The sequence below is a fragment of the Ovis canadensis genome, chromosome 6, assembly GCF_042477335.2.
Source record: "Ovis canadensis isolate MfBH-ARS-UI-01 breed Bighorn chromosome 6, ARS-UI_OviCan_v2, whole genome shotgun sequence".
NCBI lineage: Eukaryota > Metazoa > Chordata > Mammalia > Artiodactyla > Bovidae > Ovis > Ovis canadensis.
This window is the reverse complement of record NC_091250.1, coordinates 75,008,288-75,027,631: the sequence shown is the minus strand read 5'-3', so window position 1 is coordinate 75,027,631 and position 19,344 is coordinate 75,008,288. Positions and strand designations below refer to the sequence as shown.

The window sequence follows — 19,344 nt, the reverse complement described above, 5'->3', positions numbered from 1 at the left end:
GTATCAGTATCCAAGAAGACAACCCTTTCAATACTCAGTCCTCTAACATCCTCTAGTTATCTCATTTTCTACACACCTGCAGCCATCCACTCCATTAGCAAATCCTAGACCTATAATTTTAAACTTTATTACTTGTATGTTCGTAAGAGAATTTTGAAAAGTGGCATACTATTCTAAATTTTTTTTTTCCTTTTAGAAGTCAATGCAAAGCAATCTTGATGCTCTTTCTTAACATAGGTTCATATGTGTCCCTCCCACTTCAGAAACTGTACTACTGATGTCATTTTAATTCTTTTTTTCTGTATTTTGCTGAAATACACAAGGAGGTAGAAGGGGATCTAAACCTTGATTTGTATCTTTCACCCAAATGTGGCTCCATGTGTGAGCAAACCAAACAGAATCTCTCCAACTACCTTCGTTTATTTTAATACAGTTGTTCAGTAAAGCCACAAGTAACAGCAAGATTATAATGCAGAAACTACAAGAGACTGTAAGACTTGCAGACAAAACTTGATAGCCTCAAAGCATTCAGATAACTGCAAGCCCAGCTGCTGTTCTTCATGCCAGAATCAGTGTGATTAAACACCTTGGAATGTGAAGTCAAGTGGGACTTAGGAAGCATCACTGTGAACAAAGCTAGTGGAGATGATGGAATTTCAGTTGAGTTATTTGAAATCCTAAGAGATGATGCTGTAAAAGTGCTGCACTCAATCTGCCAGCAAATTTGGAAAACTCAGCAGTGGCCACAGGACTGGAAAGGTCAGTTTTCATTCCAATCCTATAGAAAGGCAATGCCAAAGAATGTTCAAACTACCACACAAGTGTACTCATCTCACACACTAGCAAAGTAATGCTCAAAATTCTCCCAAGTGAGGCTTCAACAGTATGTGAACCGAGAACTTCCAGATGTTTAAGCTGGATTTAGAAAAGGCAGAGGGACCAGAGATCAACATCCTGCCAATGTCTGCTGGATCATAGAGAAAGCAACAGAGTTGCAGAAAAACATCTGCTTCATTGACTACACCAAAGCCTTTGACTGTGTGGATCACAACAAACTGGAAAATTCTTAAAGAGATGGGAATACCAGACCACATTACCTGCCTCCTGAGAAATCTGTATAGAGGTCAAGAAGCAACAGTTAGAACTGGACATGGAACAAAGGACTGGTTCCAAATTGGGAAAGGAGTACATCAAGACTGTATATTGTCACCTTGTGTATTTAACTTATATGCAGAGTTCACCATGAGAAATGCTGGGGCTGAATGAAGCATAAGCTGGAATCAATATGGCCAGGAAAAATATCAATAACCTCAGATATGCAGATGACATCACCCTTATGGCAGAAAGTGAAGAGGAATTAAAGAGCTTCTTGATGAAATTGAAAGAGGAGAGAAAAAAAGCTGGCTTAAAACTCAACATTTAAAAAACGAAGATCATGGCATCCAGTCCCATCACTTCATGGCAAATAGATGGGGAAACAGTGGAAATAGTGTCAGACTTTATTTTCTTGGGCTCCAAAATCACTGCAGATGGTGACTGCAGTCATGAAATTAAAAGATGCTTGCTCCTTGGAAGAAAAATTATGACCAACCTAGATAGCATATTAAAAAACAGAGACATTACTTGGCCAACAAAGGTCCATCTAGTCAAGGCTATGGTTTTTCCAGTAGTCATGTATGGATGTGCGAGTTGGACTGTAAAGAAAGCTGAGCGCCAAAGAATTGATGCTTTTGAACTGTGGTGTTGGAGAAGACTCTTGAGAGTCCCTTGGACTGCAAAGAGCTCACACCAGTCAACCCTGAAGGAAATCAGTGCTGAATATTCATTGGAAGGACTGATGCTGAAGCTGAAACTCCAATACTTTGGCCACTTGATGCGAAGAACTGACTCATTTGAAAAGACCCTGCTGCTGGGAAAGATTGAAGGCAGGAGAAGGGGACGACAGAGGATGAGATGGTTGGATGGATCACCAACATGATGGGCATGAGTTTAAGCAAATTCCGGGAGTCGGTGATGGACAGGGAAGCCTGGCATGCTGTAATCCATGGGGTCGAAAAGAGTTGGACATGACTGAGTGGCTGAACTGAACTGAACTGAACTGAATCACCCTGGAAATTTTCGAGAATGGCTCAGACTTTAGTCAATGCTTAAACCATTTAAAGTTGGCATTTGAAATGTTTTTAGATATGTGTGTATAATTTTGTTAATAAAAGTATTAAACATCATCACTGACTCGATGGATGTGAGTCTGAGTGAACTCCAGGAGTTGGTGATGGACAGGGAGGCCTGGCGTGCTGCGATTCATGGGGTCACAGAGTCGGACATGACTGAGCGACTGAACTGAACTGAACTGAAGATGAAACCTCCAAGTGGAAAAAGTATTGTAAGGTTTGATATGCTAAGTCACTTCAGTCATGTCCGACTCTGTGTGACCCCATAGACAGCACCCCACCAGGCTCTCCTGTCCCTGGGATTCTTCAGGCAAGAACACTGGAGTGGGTTGCCATTTCCTTCTCCAATGATGAAAGTGAAAAGTGAAAGTGAAGTCGCTCAGTCGTGTCCAACTCTTAGCGACCCCATGGACTGCAGCCTATCAGGCTCCTCCATCCATGGGATTTTCCAGGCAAGAGTACTGGAGTGAGGTGCCATTGCCTTCTCCAAGATTTGATATAACTTAAGTTTAACTACTTTAATGAATAAATCTTTTAAATTCTATCCATGTCAATTTTATCCACTACTCTTTGCCATTTTTATAGTCCTACAAAATATTTAAATTGCTTTAAAAATATTCCAACTCATTAATTTAAATGGCATCTTTTTAAATTCAGAACATGTCCAAAATGTCCTGTTTCTACCTCTGACCTTCACCCTTAACAAAAATAAATATAAAATGAGGAAAGACAGATTTGAAGTGTCTTGATTAATGAGTATAAGGGACTTTCCCCAAACCAGAATTCACTTTATCCCTTTGTTTGGCGTCCAGAATTTTACCCCTGGTGAATGGATCATAGTAAGGGTTTGTTTGGATAAAAGGTAAGTCTTTCTTTTGTAAAATGCACTATTCTTGGACATATCAATTTTGAGAAAGAGTACCTGTGAAAGTTGAGCCAGAAATTTATTCCCTTAAATATATCTGTGCAAGGCATAACTAACCTTTACTGTCAAAGCCAAGATAGTGTCACCCTTGGTGTGAGATGAGAGGAGGGGGAGGATATTACTAAAATCATCATGCTTTTATTCCCTGATCATCTTGCTCTTTTTTAATTTAAATATATTTATTTTAATTGGAGGTTAATTACAATATTGTATTGGTTTTGCCATACATCAACATGTATCCGCCACAGGTATACACGTGTTCCCCATCCTGAACCCCCCTCTCCCTCCCTGTACCATCCCTCTGGGTCGTCTCAGTGCACCAGCCCCAAGCATCCAGTATCATGCATCGAACCTGGACTGGCTATTCGTTTCATATATGATATTATACATGTTTCAATGCCATTCTCCCAAATCATCCCACCCTCACCCTCTCCCAGAGTCCAAAAGACTGTTCTATACATCTGTGTCTTTTGCTGTCTCGCATACAGGGTTATGGTTACCATCTTTCTAAATTCCATATATATGTGCTAGTATACTGTATTGTGCTTTTCTTTCTGGTTTGCTTCACTCTGTATAATCTCGTTCTTTTTTAAAAAACATGATTATTTATTCATTTTTGCCTGTACTGGGTCTTCACTGCTGTGTGCAGGCTTTCTCCTGTTGCAGAGCATAGGCTCTAGGGCACATTGGATTCCATAGTTGCAGCACTTGGGGTCAGTAGTTGTGGTGCTTGGGTTTAGTTGCCCTGTGGCTATAGGATCTTCCAGGATCAGGGATCAAACCTGTCCTCTATATTGGTAGGTGGATTCTGAACCGCTGGACCACCAGGGAAGTCCTGATCATCTCTTGAATCTGTTCACTGCTCTAAATCTCTTGGGTTACTACACTGGACATACTGCTTCTGATTCTTGATGGCTGTCATTAGCTCTGAATTCATCCTTTTTATTCCTCCAACCACCCTCTTTGTTTCCCCCTGTTAATGCTATATTTCCTTTAGAAGCTTAATTTTCAAAACCTGAGGAAGGAGCTTCCCAGGTGGCTCAGTGGTAAAGAATCTGCCTGCCAATGCAGGAGACACGGGTTCAGTCCCCAGTCCTGGGAAGATCCCACATGCCTCGGAGCAACTGAGCGCATGTGCCACAACTATTGAGCCTGTGCTGTAGAGCCCAGGAGCTGCAACTGCTGAGGCCATGTGCCACAACTACGGGACCCTAGAACCTGTTCTCGGCAACAAGAAAAGCCACTGCAGTAAGTCTGCTCACTGCAACTAGAGCATAGCCCCTGCTCGCCACAGCTAGAGGAAAGCCTGAGCAGCGGCAAAGACCCAGCACAGCCAAAAACAAAGCATCCCTGACCTGCTATGTTAGATGCTTCTATTGTGTATTCCCACAAGACTATATATATCTTCCTTAATAAAGTTATTTTACATGCATCTGTGTTACTGATGTTTCCCCACAGAGTAAAATATAGGAAGGCTGAGAATGTACTATTCTTTACTCACAATTCTATTCCTAGTGACTAGCACAATTTTATCACGTAGTAAACACTTGGAGGAAATTCTTATTAAATGACTGAATCAAGCACTTTTTAAATTTTAGGAGGAACCTGTTTGTAAATTGAAATCCTACATGAAATTTTGATAATATGAAGCAGATTGACAGATAAAAGTAGAACTGCTCTGATATGGAGGAGGAAGTCGGAGACACACTGCTCTGTCAGCTTTAACCTCCCACTCATTTTCTTTCTCATAGACTGTGACACACCACCAGGGAAACTCAGAGCTCCATGATACATAATCTGAAAATAATTGCCCTACCACATGCAGTTCTCAAACTTTTTGTTCTCAGGACTCCTTTATACATTTAAAACTTGAAGACCCCAAAAAGCTTTTTCATGCTTATTATAGCTATTTGTAGTGACCCTATTAGAAATGAAAACTGATAAATCACAAAGCAATACATCAACTCCTTAAACTTAGCAATAATAAGCCCATTGGTGGTGGTTTATTTGCTCACCGACTCTGTGTGACCCCAGGAACTGAAGCCTGCCAGGCTCCTCCCTCCATGAGATTCTCCAGGCAAGAATACTGGAGTGGGTTGCCATTTCCTTCTCCAGGGGATCTTCCCAATCCAGGAATCGAACCCAGGTCTCCTGCATTGCAGGCAGATTCCTTACCGACTGAGCTACAAGGAAAGCTGTAAGTCCATTACATGTCAACATAATGTATTTTTATTAAATTACTTCTAAATAAAAAATTAGAAGATTGGCATTGCTTTACATTTTTGTAAACCTATAACATCTGCACTGATGTATTATAAGGACTTCCCTGGTGGCTCAGATGTAAAGAATCTGAGGGAGACCAGGGTTCGATCCCTGGGTTGGGAAGATCCCTTGGAGAATGAAATGGCTACCCACTCCAGTGTCCTTGCGTGGAGAATCCTATGGACAGAAGAACCAAGAGGGCTATATAGTTCATGGGGTTGCAAAGAGTTGGACATGGCTGAGCGACTAACACACACTGACCTGTTATATCATATGTCATATAGCCTCTGAAAAATTCTACCATATCCTTCTGACAGAATGAGTGAAAAAAGAAAGGGACATATTAGTATTATCATAAACATGTTTTTTACCTTCTGGATCCCTTGAAACATTCTCAGAAATAATCAGCACATTTTGAGAACTGTTGTCCTATATCTAAAGGCCCGGTTTAGCTAATATAGTTTGATTTTGTTTCTAAGATTCTATTGAGCTTTTTAAAGATTATGATCGTTATCAAAATACTAACAATGTGAAATGAATAAAAGGTAGAAAAATGTTGAATTCAAAATAAAGGGACTAGAATAGTGGTTTTTTATTAGAGAGCCGACTGTAACAGTAAACAAATCTGTATGCACCAAGTTAAAAAAAAAAAACCTTTGGGACCGACTTGGTGGTCTAGTGGTTTAGACTGTGTGCTCCCAGTGTAGAAGGTGTGGGTTCAATCCCTTGTCTGGGAACTAAGATGCCACATGCAGTGTAGTGTGTCATGGCCAAAAGACAAAAAAAAAAAAAAAAAAAGATACTTCTATTAAATGCATTGAAATTACTTGTTCATTTGTCTCCCCCACAGCTTGTGAGTTTTGGAAGAAAGAATTGGATTTTGATCCATCTTTGGTCTCTAGGATAATGTCTAACACAACAGGCACTGAATCTTTGCTGAATGAATCAATTTAAGTATATAGAATGTACAATGCCTACATATGCTATCACTTTTTCTAGGATTCACAGCAAACAATTCAACAGCTTGTTTCAAGTGCACGTCATGCTCATATCGGAAATCTGTCATCTATCTATATGGTATTTTAATGTGCCTTTATAAACTATCCACTTTCCTCAACATGTTTCAGATGGTCTTTGATTTCAATATTACCTGAATAATTCTTTTAAAAATTTTATATAATTCATTTTTATTTATATAATTGATTTACAATGTTGTGTTAGTTTCAGGTGTACAGCAAAGTGATTCAGTTATATATATATATTTTTTTTTTCTTTTTTCAGATTCTTTTCCATTACAGGTTATTACAAGATATCAAGTATAGTTTCCTGTGCTATATACGAGATCCTTTTTGGTTATCTTTTTCTTTTTTTGGCCCTACTCAGCGGTATACCGGTGGTTACCCAACCAGGAATCCAATCAGCACCCTGTGCAGTGGAAGCGCAGGGAGTCCACCACAGACCGCCAGGGAAGTCCCTGATTATCTGTTTTACATATAGTTGTGTGTATATGTTAATCCCAAACTCTTAATATGTCCCTCCTTCCCCTTTCCCCTTTGGTAACCATAAGTTTGTTTTCTATGTCTGTGAGTCTATTTGTATTTTGTAAAGTTCCTTTGTATCATTTTTTAAAAAAAGATTCCACATGTAAGACGTGATATAGTTATCTTTAGCTGACTTCACTTAGAACGATAATCTCTAGGTCCATCCATGTGATGTAATTCTTAATTTAACCAGAGGAAAGAAAAAGTCATGACTGCTTCCCCCACCTCTTTAAATTTGAGGTTTAAGATGACCTTGGAGTGGGGAAACTGGAATAGAACTGCTCTCATTAAAAGTGGGCGGCTCCATACGTTAATTTCACTCTTCCTCATACGCGGCACTTAGATCTTGCATGCTCTCTGCTACCTATCGTGCACAGACGTCTCAAATCTCGAACTTGGCAGGAGTATCTGGAAAATCTGCCTGGAGGGCATGGCTGTCTCGCTTCTCTACTCCGGGATCAGGGTGGGGATCACTAACTGGTCCAGTCATGATGGACTCAGCATCCATCTGGCGTGACTCCTTCCCAGAAGCGGCGGGTCTATGTAAACTGACTAAACCCTCGGACTCGGGCCCGCAGGGTACGAAGGATCCACGAGCCTGGAGGACGTGGGACTGGAGGAAGCTGCTGACCACGCCTGATCCACAGGGTCTAGGGGAGCCGGAAGACAAGGCAGGCCCTCTAGCCTGCGGGGAGACCGGAAAGGGGGCCTGGACCTTCCGGTCCCCTTAGGCCTCAGCCCCAAAGTATGGCTGACCTGGCACGCACGCGGCACCACCTCAGCGCTGTCAGACAGGATGGGGACACGTGGAAGGAACCGGGGGCCAGATAGCAAGAGAAGACTTCAGACTACAGGGGAACTAGTACCTGATCTACTCGCTCCCCAGGCTCTAGCCGCTTGGGCCTTGGTGGACCCGCAGCGCACGCAGCTCCGCCCAGCGCGGCTCTCGGCAGGGGCGGGGCCGCTGAGCTGGACGGAACGGATTTGCTCAGCTTCGGCAAGGGGCGGGGTCTGTCCCCCTCCCAGCCGCGACTAGCCACGCCCCCGTATCCCCGCCCCTGGGCCCCGCAGGAAATTGGGGAGGGCCCTGGCCTAGCTTGGCGGGAGGGGGAGCAGGGATGCAACTGAGGGCAGAGTCCGGGAGGGCTTGGCTCCTAGGGAATGAATCCTCCGCCTTCTCGGGTGGAAACCTTTAAATACGGGCTCGGGCCCGGGACTCAGGGTGTGGCGCCTGGCAGCCCGAGAAGGGTGTGCGGTGAGGGAAGATCAGACGGAGCAGGGCGCGAGTGCTGAAGCTGCGGCTGCGCGGCCCAGAGCGAGGAGCTGTCCGAGCCGGGGGGATAGAAGCGGTTGCAGCGCTCGGTGCCTGGAAGTGGGTAAGCGCCTTTCTCGGGCTGGCCCCGCCGCCCAGTGGGGTGCTCCCGGATCCCGCCGGGATGTGAAAGGAGCCGGGCGGCGTGTGCGCGCTGCTTACAGTCGCTCGCTGCGCGCGGTCCCAGGCTTTCCAGTGTCACGACTCTCCATCTCCTCTTCTGGGCTCTGGGCGGGAATCGTCTTTTGGATCTGCTGCCTTGGAAGAGGGATAGCTTAGGCTTTTAATTCAAGACTCGGCGAGTCTTCCAACCGCTTCTCTTTTCTGCTTTCTCCCACTTTGCGACTTAAGTGAGATTTCCCTGGCGCCTCTGAAAACCGAACATCACCGGAGGAAGTGGTCCTTTGCTTAGGGACCCCATTTTGGCCTCTGAATCAAAGTCTTTTGTGTTTAGAATTGCTCACATGGAGTGCTGCTGCTTTTCTCCCTTCACTGACCGCCCTTCTTAGGAAACTGACAAGAAAATGAACCACAGAGCCTTTTTGAAGGCGAAGTCCTAAAATATTCTGTCGTGACATCTATATAGCTGTCCTGAAATGCATTGTTGGCTGCCACACCATATAATGGCTTTATTTCATGTAAAGAAAGGCCTTTCTTGAGTGTTTCAGGAGATCGTATTTGTGTGAGGCCTTGAAAAATTATACCTTCTTATATATAGGAACATAATTGAGTAGGGTCGAGAATTCTGGTATATAGAAAAGAAGGATTCACTGATAGGGAACTTTTCAGGGATATACAGAGGAGTAACTGTTCACTGACTGCCCTCAAAGACACAGGGAGTCTGTGAGTTTCTTCAAATCCCCTGAGAAATGGACAACTGTAGTCTGGTCTGTTTCTTGGTGGGTAGGAGGGTGGTTCTGGAAATGAAAGAGGTTACTGTGTGCTCTGAGATGTGCTTGGTAGTGCCTAGCATCTAGTTTAAGGTAAGGGATAGACAACCCTGATTTAAAGGGTCTCATTTCTTCTCCTGTTGCTGTACTCCTTTAATAGGAAATCTGCACCCAATAATCATACTCCATTTTCTCTTCTTGTTTCCACAGCTTTACATGAAATCCTTTAGATATAAAGTTAACAGTCTTATTCATTGATTAAATATTTTCCCCAGGTCAGGCATTTGTTAGTATTTAATTTCTGAAATGTCTAAAATGATGTGTGAAGTTAATGTGACATCCATTGCCTTAGCTTTGTGGTTGTTTAGTCACTAAACTGCATCCGACTTTTTTGCAACCCCATGGACTGTAGCCTGCCAGGCTTCTCTGTCCATGGCATTTCCCAGGCAAGAAATGTGGGTGTGGGTTACAATTTCCTTCTCCAGGGGATCTTCCTGACCCAGGGACTGAACCTGCATCTCCTGCACTGGCAGGTGGATTCTTTACCACTTAGCCACCAGGGAAGCCCATTATACTGGGTAGTTATAGAGTATACTGAAGAGAGGTGGAGATGGAGGGATTATATTCACCTTAGATTGTAATAGGAGGTTCGCTGTTTGTTAGCCAGAGCTTGTAGGTTGAAATATTGATCTGAATTTGTAAAATTTTTAAAGAAAAATAGTTTTGGGACAGCTTGGATTGCTGTGACTTTCCCAAAACACGGGGTAAAAAGTCATTTCAAACTGACTCATTCGTAAGCAAATATTACCATTTCCCAGAGAGCACAGTAGAGGATCAGAAGGTATATAAAAGTAGAAATTTAAAGTGGTACCAGAAGATATCTGTGTCAGGCAAGTACATCACTAACACTGTATCAAGCTCCATATTAAAGCTTATTGAAGCTTTGTTGAAACTTCCAAGTGGACTTGCACAGATGGTACATTGGGCTTCTTCAGTAATTTACCCATTGTCATCTGCGACCCATATGAAATAGCAACACAAGAACACCCCCAAAACACATGCAGTTCTATACACGCCCACCTGCCATCAACAGTTTACCCTTGCTGCTTATATGAAAGGCAAGCTGAATATGGCCCGGCAACCAAGGTGGATAAGAAGTAACTCTGGGGGCTTCCCTGGTGGCTCAGTGGTAAAGAGTCACCTGCCAATGCAGGGAACACAGGTTCAATCCCTGGTTCAGGAAGGTCCCACATGCCAAGGAGCAACTAAGCTGGTGAGCCACAATTCCTGAGCCAGCGCTCTAGAGCCTAGGAGCTGCAGCTACTGAGCCTGTGTGTCACAAGTAATGAAGCTCATATGCCTAGAGCTTGTCCTGTGCAACAAGAGAAACTACTGCAATGAGAAGCCCTTGCACTGCAACAAAGAGTAGCCCCCTGCACCCCACCAGCCGCCACAACTGGAACAAGCCTGCAAGCAGCACTGAAGACCCAGCACAGCCATAATCTTTTTTTGTTTGTTTTTAAAGAAGTAGCTCTGAGAAGACATGCTACAGTTCTACCTTAAAAAAAAGGATGATAGGATTTTGGACAATCTGCAAAAATACTGTGATAAGCCTTCTAAGCTAAAAATACTCAAGTAACAGTTTTCATCTCAAAAAGACCCTTAATAAGACTTACTTATCCAATTGATATTTATTGAGAGCCTATTCTAGGTGCTTGGGTGAAGAGCAGCAGAGAAATGTTAGCCTGGGACCACCTTATTAAACTCCTGAACCTAAGAGTTCATCATGTAGATATTCAACGCATGTTTATTGTAAGAATGTTAACAGAACCTGTTCTGGTTGAGATTGAGGGCATAGGCTGCCCTTACAACCTCTTGACTATGGGTTAAGTGATAACACCATAAAATCCTCTCTTTCAAAAGTCCTTTGAGATTTCACTTTTTAGGTATTCCACATATCTTGGTTTTGATTAGAGAGGCCACCTATCTAGTAAGGGTGTTGCTGTCTGTGGTAGTCCTTCAGATTTGTCACAGTTCATGACCTGACCTTCAGCCTTACAGATCTGGAAGGTTGATTTTTTTTTTTTTTCCTCCCACAGACCCATGGTTAATGAGGTTTTAGGTGTTAACTTATGATGCCTAAGCTCATAAGAGACTGATGGATATACTAGGATGGAACCTTGGTAATACAGTAGGGAAGTTTTATTCTAGTGCCTGGAATACTGATGTCTCAAACCCAGGCCATCCCTTTCTAGTATTTTAATTCCTGGCAATCTGAACTCACAAGGCAGAGTGGAATCAGAGCCAAGAATCTGGGGGGTAATTTGCCATCCAAGCATTGGGAAAGCCTTTTCTTGCCTCACTGTTCTGAACCCAGAACATTTGTGACTTCCAGATTCTGTGTCACTCTAGATAGCTCTGAAATAAATGTCATTCTTCTTCTTAATGTTCCTTTTCCAGGCTCCAAGCTGATCATTCCCTTTTCTTTTTCTTCAGTGGAGCTTGTTAGGTTTTAGAAATATTAATGCCTTTGATTGTTATGGTTACTTTCAGCTGTTTCCTTAAGTTATTAAATTATAGCCTCATGGATTTTTATGGTCATACCGTCCTGAAAAAGGCATTTGAGACCCACTTCCAATTCATTTCCACTCTAGGAGACAATTATTACCTGTTAATACTTTTTTTTTTCATAATTTTAAACTTTTGGGGCCTTCCCTGGTGGCTCAGTGGTAAAGAATCCACCTGCCCATGCAAGAGACATGAGTTCAGTCCCTGATCTGGGAGGATCCCACATGCTGAGGAGCAACTAACAGTGAATTGATCCTGTGCTCTGGAGCCTGGGAGCTGCAACTGTTGAAGCCTGAGCTCCTTGAACCGGTGCTCCAGAGCAAGAGAAGCCACTGCAATGAGAAGCTAATACACTGCAACTACAGAGTAGCCCCCACTCACTGCAACTAGAGAAAAGCCTGAGCAGCAACTAAGACCCAGCACAGCAAAATAAATAAATAAAATTATTTTGTAAAAAACAAAACTTTTATTTTGTATTGGGGTGTGTGTACTTAGTTGCTCAGTCGTGTCTGACTCTGTGACCTCATGGACTGTAGCCCGTCAGGCTCCTCCATCCATGGGGATTCCTCAGGCAAGAATACTGGAGTGGGTTGCCATGCCCTCCTCCAGAGGATCTTCCCAACCCAAGGATCAAACCCAGGCCTCCTGCATTGCAGGCAGATTCTTTACCATCTGAGCCACCAGGGAAGCCCAAGAATACTGGAGTGGGTAGCCTATCCCTTCTCCAGGGAATCTTCCCGACCCAGGAATCTAACCGGGGTCTCCTGCATTGCAGGTGGATTCTTTACCAGCTGAGCTATTAGGGAAGCTCTGATTAACAATGTTGTGGTAGTTTCAGCAGAACAGCAAAGGGACTCAGTCATACATATACATGTATCCATTCTCCCCAAACCTCATTCCCATCCAGGCTGGCATATAACATTGCCTCTCACTACTTAACATCCACTATTTTTTCCTTGTAACTAGGCAGATCGCCTCACTTCTTTGGACTCATTTCTGTATGTAAGTCCTTATCTATTCCCTCCTATCATCTGAAATGTCCTCCCCGCTTATATTTCCTTTTTATATCCTATTCATTCATTTTTTTTTTATCCTATTCATTCTTTAGGCCAGTCTTAGATCTTACATTTCCCTTGATGTAGGTTGATTTCTTATTTTGATTCCTCTGGACTTTAACACTTATTTTGTCATTTAATTGGTTATACTCTCTTGTATAATTGAACCATGTTAACTGGGTGCAACTAATTCCATTTTATCTTTTAAGTCAGTTTAAAAGTCACCTCAGAGAGACTTCAGTTCAGTTCAGTTCAGTCTCTCAGTCGTGTCCGACTCTTTGCAACCCCATGAATCGCAGCACGCCAGGCCTCGCAGTTCACTCAGACTCACGTCCATCGAGTTAGTGATGCCATCCTGCCATCTCATCCTCTGTCATCCCCTTCTCCTCCTGCCCCCAATCCTTCCCAGCATCAGAGTCTTTTCCAATGAGTCAACTCTTCGCATGAGGTGGCCAAAGTACTGGAATTTCAGCTTTAGCGTCATTCCTTCCAAAGAAATCCTAGTACTGATCTCCTTCAGAATGGACTGATTGGATCTCCTTGCAGTCCAAGGGACTCTCAAGAGTCTTCTCCAACACCGCAGTTCAAACGCATCAATTCTTTGGCACTCAGCCTTCTTCACAGTCCAACTCTCACATCCGTACATGACCACAGGAAAAACCATAGCCTTGACTAGACAGACCTTTCTTGGCAAAGTAATGTCTCTGCTTTTGAATATGCTGTCTAGGTTGGTCATAACTTTTCTTCCAAGGAGTAAGCATCTTTTAATTTCATGGCTGCAGTCACCATCTGCAGTGATTTTGGAGCCCCCCAAAATAAAGTCTGACACTTGTTTCCACTGTTTCCCCATCTATTTCCCATGAAGTGATGGGACCGGATGCCATGATCTTTGTTTTCTGAATGTTGAGCTTTAAGCCAACTTTTTCACTCTCCTCTTTGACTTTCATCAAGAGGCTTTTTAGTTCCTTTTCACTTTCTGCCATAAGGGTGGTGTCATCTGCATATCTGAGGTTATTGATATTTCTCCCAGCAATCTTGATTCCAGCTTGTGCTTCTTCCAGTCCAGCGTTTCTCCTGATGTACTCTGCATAGAAGTTAAATAAGCAGGGTGACAATATACAGCCTTGACGTACTCCTTTTCCTATTTGGAACCAGTCTGAGAGACTTGCTTTACCCTAAATAAAATAGTCCATTCCCCACAGTGTTTCTTTTTCAGCTTTTCCTTTATTTCCTTTATGAGGAATTTACCACGACTGCCATTGTTTTGTTTGCATGCTCTCCTACTAAAATATAACTACCTAAAGGTAGGAACTCTTGTCTGTCCTGTTCATTGTTGTATCTATAGTACATAGAACAATAGTGTCTGATACATAATGGGGTCTTTAATAAATGCTTTTCAGTTGAATTATTCCCTAAATAAATTGTTAAGTAGTTGAGGGTCAGGACCTATATTATTCTATGGCCAAATTCTCTGCTGTGCCGACACAGTAGACTGGTAAATTGGGAATGTTAATTTTTCATGAAGGAGAAGAAGGGGATAAGCCTGAAGAAAGTTGAGGCACTTTTTCTGCAACCAGATGCCCAGAGTCTCTTCTGTAGAGGGGATAGCAGCAGTGAATGCTGGAGATACATCTTTGGTAAGCCTGCTCCAGGCCCAACTCTCCCTCCCACAGGTGGGAACTTTCAGGACACTCCCCTCCGCTTTAGCCACTTAGCAATTCCAACGCAGTCATAGCTCCCCGTACATTTTCCTTGTCTATAGGGCGCTTGAGGCTGGGAGAGTATTAACAGGCAGAACTGAAAAATAGAAGGGTGAAGTAATGAAAGACACATGGTGGCCAAAAGTTTATTTTTCTAGGCTCAGTGTTTTTCTTAAGGTGTATCCTGGAATACTAACAAAGGTTGCTTGTGGAGCAAAGTAGATAAGGATGGGGTAGGTGTGAGTCTTTTGTTTACCTTATTTCACAGATTTTTTTTTTTTTTTGACTGCCCCAAATGACTTGTGGAATCTTAGTTCCCTGACCAGGGACTAAATCCAGACCAACTGCAATGACAGTGCTTAACCACAGGACCATTAGGGAACCCATCAGATTTAATTTTTGATTCATATGAATTATTACCTATTCAAAATAAAAATACATTTAAAATATTACTCTGTAGGTATATTGCTAAGCATATTGCTCTCTTTCAAAAGTCATTCAGTTACAAATTCTGTACATATTTACTGTTTTACTGAAATTCCATCTTAAGTTATTAAAAGGTCATTAGAGGGAATTCCCTGGCGGTCCAGTGGTTAGGACTTTGTGCTTCCTCTACAGGGGGCTAGGGTTTGATCCCTGGTCATGTAGCTAGGATCCCATAAGCCGCACAGCCAAAAAAAGAAAAAGGGAGTCATTAGAGATCAGACTCTGGGAGCTGATATCTTCTAATCCATAACCAAAAGATCAATTTATAAACCAGATTATTTGTTTATTAGCACAGACCAGGATACGTGTATGGGTTGTCAGGCCATTCATTTCCAGTAGGGAAGCTTACCCAGAGAACCAGTGAAGATTAGAACATTGTTTGATTAGTGCAAATTCATATCAGAGGGAATTGGATCATCTTAATTACATGCTTTGTGTACCTTTTTTCACTATAGGGATATACTTGCCAGGCACTGTAACTAGGTGAGCCTTCCATATTACCTTCTCTGATCCGTGCAGGAATATACTAACAGGTTCTTTTTTTTTTTTTTTGGCAAAGTAATGTCTCTGCTTTTTATTTATTTATTTTTTTTAATTTTAAAATCTTTAATTCTTACATGCATTCCCAAACATGAACCCCCCTCCCACCTCCCTCCCCACTACTAACAGGTTCTTAAACTCTCTAATTCCCATTTTCCTTCTCTTTGGAATCCATGAATGGGTTAGATCAGATGGTGTCTGAGATTAGAGTTAGTCCCTGGCAAGGGCAAAATTTCTAAGAATTTGATCAGTTTGATTATTTTTATTCTTATTACTGAATAAATTGACATTCTTTTGTATAACTCAGCCCCTTGTCATTTTGATTAGTGTGAATCAGTTCACCTTCACTTGAAAAGTCATCAAAATCTGTGAAATAGCTTTGCTAACTACAGAAATTAGTCTTAAGTAGCTAAGTCGTGTCCAACTCTTGTGATCCCATTGACTGGCCCGCCAGGTTCCTCTGGCTATGGGATTCTCCCAGCAAGAATACTGGAGTGGATTGCCATTTCCTTCTCCAGGAGATCTTCCCAATCCAAGGATCGAACCCAGGTCTCCTGAACTGCAGGCTGATTCTTTACAAACTGAGCTATGAAAGCCCAACTACAGAAATTACTTTCCTTTAACTATTTTATAGTTTCTGATTAAAATTGAAATAGAGTTTAAGATCTTTGTCCAGTACCTAAGAAAGAATTGCTGAAGCCAAACTGTGCAGGGAATATAATCTCAGAGGTCAATTTTGGGCTTAGAACTAATCTTAATATCTGTCATTTTAGTCTAAACCTGTCATAAAGCTGACCTTTGTACACCAACATTTAGTTAAGCAAGAATTGCACGGGTGTGTTCACCTATGAATTTTCCCTTGGCAATCAAAGTTATGCTACTGTGTTAGAGAGCAAAGGTTTTATTGTGCTCTTTGACTTTCTAAATATTAGGTCATTATAATCTTTGTCACACTTTTTCAGTAATATCAGTTACTATAATTTTTTCCATGTGTCATGCTGGTACAGCTGAGAACAGGCTAGGTCATCCAATTGGAACATTACCTTTTTTTAAAAAAATCACTGTTTTTATAATTCTTAATGGGTCTGATTGTAGGAAATCTTTCCCTATACCTGTCACCTTGACAGTTTTTATAAAGTGTGATGAATGTGCAATGTGGTTTCTTTAAATTTTCTGTTCTCAATAGTCTTACTGTTTCTCTTCTAGTCCAGCCATGTTTGAAATTAAGAAGATCTGCTGCATTGGTGCAGGCTACGTTGGTGGACCCACGTGTAGTGTCATTGCTCACATGTGCCCTGAAATCAGGGTGACGGTTGTTGATATCAATGAATCAAGAATCAATGCATGGAACTCTCCTACACTTCCTATTTATGAGGTAAACCATATTAAACAATGCATTGTTCTTATGCTCTTTGCTTTCTTACTTTTTTTGCTAATTTAATTTGATGTAAAACTCTATGACTGTAACTGTAGGGATAAAATGGAAAAGTCTAAATACATATAATTATGAACATTATAATTATGTCAGATATGCCCAGGAAAAATGTGTAGAAAAAAGTTTACTGAATATTAATAATTGTATTAGTGGAGTGAGATGATGAGTAATTTTCTTCTCCATTTTCTAATTTTGTCTGTTAGTATGGCTACCATATTATAATAGTGCAATTAAAAAGTGGCATTCTGTAAAAATAAAAATTAAAAAACTGGTTGTTTCTAATATTGATTCATGTAAGCCTATTATATTTTTGGATTATTGTATTTATCTCAGATAAACCTTGAATGAATAAATGGTGTCTTTCATGTTCAGTGTTCAGTATCACAAATTTGTTTAAATTGGAATTTCAGTATTTCTTTAAATTAGAGAACTCATAGTTAGGAAAATGTGTCTCTATTTTATTGAGTAAGGTTTCATTTTTAAAAGTTTTCATAGTAAAAAGAGTTCATATTATCCTTTTGAAACCCAACAGAAAAACATGTGAAAGTTTTGAGGATAGCATTTTTCTCCAACATCAATATATTCTTTTTTTTTTTTTCCAGAAAAGTTTTGTTATTTATAAGACTAATCAACTGTAGTCTTTAAGCAGTCTTTAGCAGGGGAAATCTCTGTAAGATAAATCTTCCTGCTATTTATAGTTCTATGAATAGAAATCCATGATTTGTTAATATCTAAATCAGACAGAATTTTTTTTTAAAGCCCTCTGTGTGTGTGGTAGCTTCTGTTTGTGCTTTATCCTTTCTCCTCTGCCAGATGAACTTCCTGTGATACTTCTTTAAATACCTCAGTGTGATGGCATTTCTTTCTTTTTTTTTTTCATTTTCTTTTTTTTTTTTGGTTTTATTTATTTATTTTTAAAATTTTTTTTTTAATTTTAAAATCTTTAATTCTTACATGCGTTCCCAAACATGACCCCCCTCCCACCTCCCTCCCCACAACATCTCTCTGGGTCATTTCTTTCCCTGTTAGATAACAGTACTACTACTTTGGTTTGTGGGAATTTTTAAAAGCATTTTGGAAAGATAACTTGATTAATAGTTTAATAATTCTGATATCCATAAAAGGGCTGGAAGTCATCTGAAATCTTGTGAACGATATTTATATCCAGTCATTCAGTTGATTACTGAATTGATTATTACATAATTATTATGCCAGCATAATTTTTCAAACACAAAGTGTAATAGAATGGCTAAAATTATGACTGCTGACAATGCCAAATGTTGACAAGGATTTAGGGTAATTGGAATTTTATGCACAGCTGTTGTTTAGTTGTTAAGTTGTGTCAAACTCTCTGTGACCCCATGGACTGTAGCTTTCCAGGCTCCTCTGTCCATGGGATTTCCCAAGCAAGAATCCTGGAGTAGGTTGCCATTTCCTTCTCCAGGGAATCTTCCCAACCCAGGTATCGAACCCATGGCTCCTGCATTGCAGACAGATTTTTTACCACTGAGCCACCGAGGAAATGCTTATACACTGCTGATTAGAACATAAATTGGTACAGCCAGTTTGTAAAATGTTTCAGCAATAATTATTAAAACTGAAAATATGCATAGTCTGACTTAGGAATTCCACTTCAAGGCGTATATGCAACAGAAAAGCTCACATATATGCACCAAAAGACAGTATTATTAACAGTGTTATTCCTAATAACCCCAAATGGGAAACACCCTACATGTTAATTAGCAACAGAATGGATACATAAATTATAGTTTAATTTTATAATAAAATACTACATTGAAAAATCAATGAAACTACTCCTGCATGCAAGCATATGTTTAAATTCTTATAAAAGTAACAAGTCATTGGACACAAGGTAGTCCATACTGTGTATCCCATTTATATAAAGTTCAAATATAGATACACTGGCCTGGTGGTAGAATTCAGCATGATGGTAGTTTGAGGGGTTGTAGTTACTAGAAGAAGACATACTGCAGGCTTTGATTTAATGTTTTTTGGTTTTGTTTTGTTGACGCAGCCAGGCTTGTAGGATCTCAGTTCCCCAACCAGAGATTGAACCCAGGCCACAGTAGTAAAAACCCAGAATCCTAACCACTAGACCACCAGGGAACTCCCCTGTTTATATTCTTCTAGTTCTTATATGGATAGTGATCACACAAGTGTGTTCACTTCTGAAAACTGAGAACTTTTCTGTGCTAAAGTATATGTACTGTTTAAAACTTTTTTTTACTTCACTAAAATTTTTACTTAAAAAAAAGATTATTTCGAACTGGAAGTATAAGCTATCTATAATATATTGGCTTTAGATTTTTTTTTCTTCAAGAAAACAAAAACATTATTTGATCAGAACGCATGTTCCCTAGATTCTTATTATCAGTACTGTTTTTTAAAAAAATAATTGGATTAATTTCTTTATTGACTGTGCTGGGTCTCTGTTGATG

The 19,344-nt window shown here is 40.9% G+C and overlaps 1 protein-coding gene across 1 annotated transcript in view; it reads left to right on the top strand.

The window, feature by feature from the left end:
* The first annotated feature begins 7,240 nt into the window (after positions 1–7,240).
* Positions 7,241–19,344, top strand: part of UGDH (UDP-glucose 6-dehydrogenase) — a 35,292-nt gene continuing 23,188 nt past the window's right edge. The window contains exons 1-2 of the mRNA XM_069593896.1: positions 7,241–8,275; positions 16,657–16,825. Of these exons, the coding sequence (XP_069449997.1) occupies positions 16,664–16,825 (162 nt within the window). The 5' untranslated portion in view covers positions 7,241–8,275; positions 16,657–16,663. The remainder of the gene's footprint in view (positions 8,276–16,656; positions 16,826–19,344) is intronic.